The 11,112-nt window shown below is 32.3% G+C and overlaps 1 protein-coding gene across 1 annotated transcript; it reads right to left on the bottom strand.

Annotated features, from left to right (window-relative positions):
* Window positions 1–6,038: 6,038 nt before the first annotated feature.
* LOC145098191 (F-box/FBD/LRR-repeat protein At1g13570-like) lies at window positions 6,039–7,352 on the bottom strand. Its single transcript, XM_079035854.1, has 4 exons — window positions 6,831–7,352; window positions 6,650–6,760; window positions 6,410–6,568; window positions 6,039–6,329 (listed from the first exon to the last, which is right to left on the bottom strand). The coding sequence occupies exons 1-4, from the start codon at window positions 7,350–7,352 to the stop codon at window positions 6,039–6,041; spliced, it is 1,083 nt and encodes a 360-aa protein (XP_078891980.1).
* Window positions 7,353–11,112: the final 3,760 nt, after the last annotated feature.

The raw sequence follows: 11,112 nt of genomic DNA on the forward strand, positions 1-11,112 counted from the left end.
ATATAATTTTGGAGGAAAAAACTCAGGATCATTAAAAAATTTTATATAAAGAAAATACAAATTTAAATTTGATGAAATTATGGATGAAATTACTGGCGAAAATTATTTTGGAGGGAGTTGTATTTTGTAAGGTATAATAATATTACAAAATTCGAAATATGTATATTTGTTGTGTAAATTTATAAATTTTATTGTTACTATATAAAGATAAAAAAGTAGGTTGATATGATATACAAAAACATAATAATTTCAATGATATTTTAAAAAAATCATAATCATCTCTAATATATAAAAGTAACATATTCGTAATTAATGTCAGTTCCCAAGATATTTAATTTTGTTTTGTTAAAGGTACATAATATCTTTTCATGTTTATTTGAAAAGTTTCAGAGAAATAGTTAACTGATTTCATGTAATTTGTGACAAAGAAAATCGAAACATATGAATACATATTGATATAGGAACAAAAAAGGGAAAATGACGTATAGGCCCTATAATGTTTCTAGGGTTGACCCATTTAGCCAATTAACTTATTTTGTGGCTTAATAAGGGATCGAATTAGTCTTTGTCGGGTTGATTAAGTCCTTATTTCAATTTTGAAGGGGTTAGCCGGTCATTTTAAGTCCACCTCCTTCTACTAACACCACATCGGATGCTGACTGTGACTTTCGTCTAATGCCATGTCATTAATTAGTCACCTCCTTCGTAATGTCGGTATATGCTTTATAAAAGAGCCCTTTTACATCCACTGTTCAATACTTCATCGGTAAACCCTTTTTTGTGAGTTGCTTCTGAATCCTCAAGCATGAAACCCGTATTCTTACAAGTAGATGTCCACTTCCAAGGAATGTTCGCCAGAAACCCCATACGCTACACCGGTGGAATTACTCAGAGGTTTTCGGACATCGATTTCGCAGGAATGGAAAAAGATGGGTGTGTTGCCTTCATCGAAAGGTTCACTGGGGAAAAGTGTGAGAAGATCTATTACTGCCAACCTGATATTGATTTTCCAAAAGGTTTGACTCTAATTTGCAATGACCCCGATTATTACGACTTCATTGAAATTGCATATGAATGTGGTGTTATACTCCCTATGTATGTAGACCATTTTGGGGATAGTAACATACAGGAATGGTTGGATGAACACAAAGACGAGTTTGTTGGTAACATTGAGGAAGAAGTACTTGATGGTGCAGGACTGGTTAAGGTAGTTGCACCAGGGTATCGGGATGTGGGTGATAGTGACACAAACGATGAGGTAGAGAATGGCGATGATGATGACGACGAGGATGAGGATGTCGATGGCGATGAGGATGACCATCAAAAGCCTCATTTTTTTATAAAGGGTAATGAGATTCAGGAAGAGATGGGTGAGAAAGCAGGTGCAGGTGAGTTTTTCGAAGAAGACATGGGTGACAATGAAGATGTTTATCCCGAATTGCCAAACATTTTCAATGATAAGCTCAATTGGAAGGAGCAGGAACCTGTTTTAGGTATGAGGTTTGAGAGTCCTATGCAATTGAAACACATGCTTTGTAACTATGTTGTCGCGAATGGTTATCAATTATGTTTTGTTAAGAATGATACTAGACGATTACTTGTCAAATGTTGTGGTGGAAAATGTACTTTTAGGCTTTGGGGTTCTTGGATGAGTGAAGATAAGTCTTTCCAGATAAAATCTCTTATCGGTGAGCATAATTGTGCAAAGAATTTCAAATTCGGATCAATTGTGACTTACAAATGGATAGGGACCCACTTTAAGCACCAATTTTACAACAATCAAAAGATGAGCGTCCGAATGCTTAGAGAGGAGGTAAAAACAGATTTTGGGATTAACGTGAGTATGAGTCAGTGTTGGAGAGCCAAGAAGTATGCATTGAGTCTAGAGATTGGAAAATTAAATCCGGAAGCAGTTGTGCATCTTATGGCTAGAGATCCAAAGACTTGGTCTTTGGCTTTTTTCAGAGTTCATAATTCTTGTGAGTCAGTAGAGAATGGTTTTTCAGAGAGTTTTAATAGTGTGATTTTGGATGCCCGGAAGAAACCAATAATAAGCATGTTAGAGGACATTCGTATATATGTGATGCAAAGGATGGTGACTATGAAACTAACCGGACAAGGATGGAATGCTTATTCTATTTGTCCAAATATCAGAATACGGTTGAATATGCTCTAAACTGAGCAAAGGTTTGTACATTTATCCAATTACATTACTACTTTACTCTTCACATCTCATGATATTTGTGGTTTTCATCTATATATGTAGGCATTGGCATGTCATTTCTTGTGGGGGGATGAAGTTTGAGGCAAGGAAGATGGACGAGGCGTTTACTGTGGATGTTGAAAAAAAGGAATGCAGCTGCAGGCTATGGCAACTTAATGGATATGGTTGCGTACACTCGGTTGCCACCTTAGCCTACTTAAATTTGACACCTGACGGTCCATATGTAGATTCAATGTACTTGGCTGCATTATACCATAATACTTACAAACAGCCAATCCATGGGATGAATGGACAAAATATGTGGCCTTCTACTAACTTGATACCCCCTTTGCCACCATTGAAAAGGCGTATGCCAGGAAGGCCAACCATAAAGAGAAGAAGAGATGCTTCTAAACTGATGGGAAAACATACCATCTGCAAGGCAGGGAAGAAACTTTCTTGCAGCATATGCAAGGAGAAAGGACACAACAAGGCTACTTGTAGTAAAGGTGTAGGAACATCCAAACAAAATGGAACAAAGAAACAAAAAATGATACCTACGCAGGAGTCTGTAAACGTTACCACAGGAGTAGGGGAGGATGAGGTAATCGTAGATGCTACTGATGCTTTGGATAGGCCTAGAGATGAAGAGCGAATAGTGGGAGTCAATGGACGGGATGAAGGGGTGAATGTCAATGCTCGATTTAAGCATGCTAAACCACCTAAAATGCGAAAGAAGTCAGAACGAATCATTAAACTGAAGCTTGCAAAAAATGTGGGAGGTGAAGGTAGCAGTGTTGCAACGGCCATGGAATTGGATTAAGTAGTTGTTTGTTATTTGTAGTGAATGTGTGTTGCAGTAAACAAATGATCTTTGTATGTTCTTTTATGGTGTACTACGAATTTTAAGGGGTATTATGGGCATTTTAGCCAAAACAAAGTAAACTGACCATTTATGATGTGGGGGTATTTGAGTTATTACTATTTAAATTGACCATTTTGGTTGTGGGGACATTTTAGTCATTATAAATTAAATTTAACATTTTGGATGTGAGGGCATTTTAGTCATTAGAAATTAAAACCATTTTTGGATGTGGGGGTAATTAAGTCATTACAAAGTAAATTGGCCATTTTGGATGCAGGGGTAATTAAGTCATTACAAAGTAAATTGACCATTTTTCATGCAGGGGTAATTAAGTCATTGTAAAAAACAGGGGACTTGTGACTTAATCCATTCAACATGAAAAGGCTATCTTTAGAAAACTTTATTCCTTTTTTTTTTCAAAAAAGGTTTGCAGACAAGTAGATATGGTTCAATCGTGTGCAAAGGTTTTTTTTGTCCCTTTTCCCAAACTGCATCATTTGTGGTCCCTGTCTATGCGCATAAAGAAGGTAAATTCATTTTGCTTTGTCTTGTGGTGCCGTCCCAGTCGATGAAACATATATAATACCCAAATGTTTCTTTCTTTCATGCACACATACAAATACAAGTGAAAGACAATTTTTTTTTAATAATAACATATTAAAACACAATTCACCCATGGGTTTGTTTACATCGCTTTCTGCTATTCAATAACCTATTACAGAGATCATCGACAAAAAACTTCATCAAAAAACGATGACAATCAGCAGCCCAGCAACACCACCACCAAATCTACAGACCAACATCACAAACTAATACCAGCAACCCACACAAAATCTACTACTAATATTGACACTAAACAACATAGGCAACACACCAAAACACAAACCCAAGAGTGAAATGCTTCAACCTACACAACATTTTTTTACTTAAACACCAAACACATCACCACAGATGCACAAACAACACCAAAAATCCCAACACAAGACATCAGCTTCTTACGTTTCTTGCCCTTGAAGACCATCTTCACATATGCTCCTTGCAGAGAAACGAAATGATTTTTAAGATCAGCAACCATATGTGAGATATCCATCTGACCAGCGCGAACGTCATCGACCTCAAGGTTCATGGCATCTAAGTGTCGATTAACTGCAAGACGGAGCTCACGCAACTGGTCTTGGAAGTCCTCCCGTATAAGAGACAGTTCCGTCTGGGTTTGCAGTAGACTGATGGCTATGTCTTCGTTCGTTACACCATTCGAATGATTCTCATCCATGTGACGGGCGTAATTTGGAGACCAGATGTGTTCTGCACGTCCGCTCGAAGCCATTTTGGAGTAAACTTAGAGACGAGATTGGGGTAATGAAGTTTGCAGATGTGCCCTTTTAGGTCAAGGAAGTCTTCATTTTATATGGAGGCGCTAGAATTGTCGATCCTTGCTCCTTACAATTCGTCTTCAATACGACGTCGTTGTGGTTGTTGGACGATTTAACTTCTTGCCATGTCATCGCTTACGTGTTAGGCTAGGTTTATGTGGCAACGTTAACCGGCTACAATAGGTAAAAGGGACTATATTGTTAGGTAACAAATAATTTGATCCCTTATTAAGCCACAAAATAAAATAAGTGGCTAAATGGGTCAACCCTAGAAACATTATAGGGCCTATACGTCATTTTCCCAACAAAAAATAATCGAAAAAAATATAAAAAGCAAAAGAAGGTATTGACCTTATAGTGCACAACAACGAATGTTTGAAGTAGAGAATGATGATGGAAGTTATAAGCAATAAGAATGATGTTGTAGGAGAAGGTTTGAAGAAAATAAACGATTGAAAATAAGTGTGAGCCGCGGATTCAAGAATGAATCGTATATGTATGTGATAATTTGAATATGATTTTTGGGTATTAATGATTACCTAATAAAAATAGATTTTATATTAATGGTTTATTAATATAAACGGATTTATATTAATGATTGATATTAATGCCTTGATTGAAATGGTTTGTTAGTAATATGCTTTTAAAATTAACCATATTAAAAATCTTCCGGAAATTCAAGATTTAAAATATGGAAAACTTTTATTGGAATTAAATACATTTCATTTCAACGAATATAAGTTATTGTTGACGATTGGAAATCATTTATTGTAATTAAATACATTCCATATGGGGAAGATGATGCCAACAATTTGATCTAAGGGTGGAAAAAATAAGATTGAAATACAATCATGGGTTCAGATTAATTAAGATGATGTCATAAGGTTTCTCTTTTAATAATATTTAAAGATATATTGAATATCAAACTCGTCAAAATCATGACATGCAACTACCCAAAGCGAACATGATCAAAGAAAACTTCAAACAAGTCACATTTCCATATTCCCAGTCAGTGTCTTAAAATAAAATTAACAGATACTACATTACAAGTATAAAAGGCATTATAATCACAGGTTGTGCATAAATTTTTGATTTTGAGGTTTATAAGATGCTAAAAGAAAATTTGCAAATAAATTTCCCTCCGGTGTTCTTTTGATCTTCTCCAGGAACAGACCAAGAGGATTTGCAGTAGGAATGAAAAAGTTTCTGGTTGGTTTTATAAATGGCTAATTTATGGTTTTGGTTCCATCGCTTCTATTTTCTACTGCATTTACACTTAAATTCAGTCTTCTATTTCTTAAGATTGTCATTGTGCATCATTACAAAAATCAGTTTGATAAACATATATATGTAAATTATTTAACATGTATTTTGTGTTTTCCTTTGTGACTCTATTTATATTTTGTATTTTAATCATGATATAGCATCTACATTTTATAACACTTACTCGTGCTTATTGGTCAAGCATAAAAATAGATGGTTAGGATCAATTTGGGAATATAAGAGTAGAAATCCTTATACTTTAACTAAATCCTTATACTTTAACTAAATATTACAATTAAACTGGCATCACTAAAACTTAATTTGCCTTCAGAGGTTATTTTTTAGGTCGTTCGATAATGAACTTGGCTGCCGGTGATGCACGTGGTATTGGCATAAATAACAAATCTCGAAGCATCTTAACTTCTTCATGATCAGAAACAGATGTATTGAGCTCTATTCGTGCTTTTTGAAGCAGAGGGGACTTAGCCATGACAAGTTTCACAAACTCCATCTCTGGTGTATAGTTATGGAAACTTATTATCTCCAGTTCTTTAAGATGAGCCATGTTGAGATCCGAATACTCTTGAGGATCAAGCACAGTGTATTGTCTATCAGGACGAATCATCTAATCAGAAAAACATGTCAAAATTGTCGATAAAATTAATATTTATTACCCACATGTGATAACATGTAGTTTATATTTACCTTCAATTTAATGTTCTCTAAATTTGGGGAGCTGTTGATCACACAGAGAATGGAGGAAAGCTCATCGTGTTTATGAAAACACACTTGATCAAGAAAAAGTATCCTCAAGTAGACTAGTGAAGTGGGGAGCTTCTGTGACATACCACCTGCAGTGAAGTGCTTTAACCAGATTCCAAGACAAGGATTAAAAGAAATATTCTTGCATGAGATAAAACTACCAAGTTAAGTATATATAATTACCTTGATATAAACCCTAGAGAACTTCACACCCTGAATTAAAGGTAAACACTTGAACAACTCAACAAATGTAAACTTGTCTCCTCCTGTAGAGTCTGTTTGATGATTTCCAGTCTGCATCAAAATACGCTTGTAAGAATGTATTTAGTTGACAAAGCTACATAAGTAGTTATATGGACCTTACCAAGGTAATTCCCTCAAGTAATGGACAAGCAGTAAGAAATTGCTGAAGCATCTTGGCAGTGATCTTAACATCATAGAATCTTAGGTACTTCAACATACTAAATCCATTAAACATTAATGGAATCTCAATTTTACAAAATAAAAGCTCTAGGCATTCTAATCCTTGCATTGAAAAGAATGAAAACGGTAGCTTGTAAGATTTATAAATCCCAAAATAGAATTTCTTGATATTCTTGCTCCATGAAAGATGAAGTATTATCTGGTCGATCTCATTAGCAATTTCTGCATTACTGATAAAAATATCGAGTTCCGATATCGGACCCTTGTGTAGTAACAAAACATGGAAGATGGCATTGACAAGCTTATATTTTACAATTTCTTTCTCCACATTAGATGATAGTTTAACTATTTTGTCATCAAATACAAGTGTCGGCATGCCTGTCCAGCAATACCTCCATTTCTTTGACAGAATGCTTGTCCTCAATGCATCTCGAATTGGCATAAGACTCAGAACTTTTTCCATTGTATCTTGAGGGAGAGTACTGATCCTGTCCAAACTTTGGTGTTGAGCTTTCATCTCTTGATGAGTACCTCAAGATTGGAAACACCACAAGGATGTAAAGTAAATTCAATGCCAGATAAATTCAATTGCAATAAACTCTTTAACTGTATTATGATCAATTAGCCATACATATATAGTATGTTTGCTTCAAACATATATATGAGCTGGGCACTTCAAATTTCAATCCAAGATACAATCAATTGGAACGAAAAGACAAATATACAAATGAAAAAACACATGGTCAAAGATGAATAGTATTAAAATCCTTATTATGCCTACAAGGTCACCACATTTTCTATATCTATATTACAATACATAATTTCCAAAAGTACGCTCTAGAGACTTAGACCACCCCTCAGAAGCATTATATAATTGCTATTACATGTTATATGGTATCAAGAATGTCTAACACACACTGACAATTAAGAAACTATAAATAGGATAACGATTTCCCTCTCTTGGTAATTAAAATGTAAATGTTTAATCATATCTATCAATAAAAAAGGGATGAAATGACATCCGGTGAACAAAACTTCTAACCAGAAGTGATAAAGAAACCATGTAGATGAAAAAAAAAATCAACTGTGAGTTTGACTTCGCTATATCGATACTTAAAAAACCCCTCAAGTAATATTAAACATGAAAAATGGAAGCATATAAAAACTAGATTCAAACTTCAAATGAACCGAATTTAAGCAGGTTGTACGATCTAAAAAAACCATTAAAACAATAACGTTCATGAACTAGAAATAATCGAAAGCTATAAAGAAAACCTGAATGGTTTAGCTCCAAGGTTCCGGTGGGTGGGAGTTGAAGAGACCGCCGATGACAAGAAGCAATGGAAGTGAAGAGACGATTTATGGCGGGGTTTTTTATAAATGTCGAATTTTTATATTTGGTCCCTCCGTTTGACGATACTTTACTACAAAGGTCCCTGTAAGTTTGTCTTTATATATATATATATATATATATATATATATATATATATATATATATATATATATATATATATATATATATAGGGTTAGGTTATTTTGTTTTCACTATCTATTGTGTGCATCTATGATTGATTCTGGACCAATCATTTTAGTTATTTTAAGAAAGTAATTAATGCATATTACATGTTGAAGATATAATAGATATTAATTACATCTTCAACATTTAATATGTATTAATTACTTTATTAAAATAACTAAAATGATTAATCCAGAATCAATCATACATGTACATAATAGATACTGAAAACAAAATAACCTAACCATATATATATATATATATATATATATATATATATATATATATATATATATATATATATATATATATATAGGGTTAGGTTAAAGTGTTTTTTTTACATTTATTGTGTGCTAGAATGCACCAATAGAATTTAGTAAAATTATATTATTATTTAATTAAATAATGATAGATATTAAATGGTTTCCATAATTGTATGTATATTAAATGATATCCATAATTATAATTTTCTCTTTATGGAAATTAATTAAATCCGTCATTAATATCAGCAACAACATTCTTTCAGAATGAATTCGTATTTAGGTTTTTATGTCAGTAATAACATTATTTCAGGACTCACTCACTTAAAATATAATAAAGTTGTATGAAATATGAAGAATGAGGGTGTATTCTAGTAGAATATACTCTCATTCTCCTAAAATACACTCTTATTATTTTATATATGAATTCATTCCGAAAGAATATTATTATTGACATTAATGACGAATTAAATTAGTCTCCATAAAAAGGAATTATAAATATGAATATCATTTAATATACATTTAATGTTTACTAAATTCTTATTGGTGCATTCTAGCACACAGTAGATGTGAGAAACATTTGAACCTACCTCTCTCTCTCTCTCTCTCTCTTTCTCTCTCTCTCTCTCTCTCTCTCTCTATATATATATATATATATATATATATATATATATATATATATATATATATATAGAGAGAGAGAGAGAGGTAGGTTCAAATGTTTCTCACATCTACTGTGTGCTAGAATGCACCAATAAGAATTTAGTAAACATTAATCGTTCGACGTTAGCTAGTCGGTGGACTGGGTCAAGGGATTAATCGGCTAGGCGGAGATTAATCGGGGGATTAGTCTGGTACCATTAATTGTTAATTTGTTGAATTTAAAAAAATAAATATGACTAATATCATATCGAAGTTCGTAAAAAACACTAATATGATAACAAAATATGTTAACATGTTTAATACAACACTAATCATGCTTCAAATAGTTTCCATTGAGATAAAAAATTTTCAAAATGTTAAAATTTCATCGTTTTATAATGTTTCACTCATTATGTATGCAGGGATTAATCGCTAGGCGCCCTCTAATCAGTCGAGTAGCGCCTAGGGATTAATCGGAGATTAATCGAGACCTAGTCGAGATATTTACAACAGTGATATATATATATATATATATATATATATATATATATATATATATATATATATAGGGTTTGATTATTTTGTTTTTACTAACTATTGTGTGCCAGAATACATAGATCTGGACCAACGGATAGAATTAATCAATGAACATGATTTGAGAGTGTCTGATATTACAGTGGGATAGCATGTACCACATAATCACATAAACTTTAGCAAAAGTGTATTTTGGACAATTAACTACAATTATGAAAGGAAATTTTCGGATTTTTAGATAATTAATTCTCATGATTTTAAATATCTGATTTTTTAATTAATTCAATTTTAATTCTAACATAATTTGTAAATAACCGATTTTATTCTGTCAGAATATTTTTTTTGTTAGAATGATGCTCTTTCAGAATTCTATTCTATTAGAATATTATTGAAGAATAACAAAATTCTTGAGTCCGTGGTTGAAAAATAACAACATTCTAATATATTTTTATACATTCAAACTTAAATACAAATTCATACATATTCTTCCAGATTAAAAGTCTTATACATTTTAATATAATTATATATATTCTAAAAGAATATCAACAAAAATGAATAAAATTCTTACAAGTAACAACATTCTTAAATTGTGGGTATGATCAAACTTTATTTATTCTTCAAGTTATTCCTATTAGGTCTTCAATGCATTCTTCCAGCAATTCCTATCATAAATACAACAAAAACTAATAGTGGTTAAAACATGATACTTGCAATTAACTATCACTTTATATATTATGGTAGAATACATAGAATATAACAGAATACATAGAATACATTCTGGCAGAATATATCTATTAGAATGCAACAGTAAAATTCTATTAGAATGCACACTTATCAACTAAAAATCTATTATAATGCAACAATAAAATTATATTACAATGCAATAGTAAAATTCTATTATAATGCAACAATAAAATTCTATTAGAATGCAACAATAGAATTCTATTAGAATGCATTATCAACATATAAATGCTAAAATTTTATCAGAATAAACCAAATTGTTTGTAAATGAAACTGCTGAAGGTGTTTACATTAACAAAATCTATAATGTCCATATGAATTAAACAATCAGGAACGAGATTGTGATACACTAAATTATGTGCATAAGAGTAACATAATAAAAGAAAAAGGAACAAACACAACAATTAATCCAAATATAACTCACTTATTATTAGACAAACTATTTAATCCAATTTCATCCAACAAGTTGTGAAATATATACAGATGAAGTTGGCGAAATTTTAAACAATGAAAAAACTCACAAAAGTAAG

This window comes from Lactuca serriola, chromosome 4, assembly GCF_051521515.1.
Source record: "Lactuca serriola cultivar US96UC23 chromosome 4, Lser_US96UC23_V15, whole genome shotgun sequence".
Classification (NCBI taxonomy): Eukaryota; Viridiplantae; Streptophyta; class Magnoliopsida; order Asterales; family Asteraceae; genus Lactuca; species Lactuca serriola.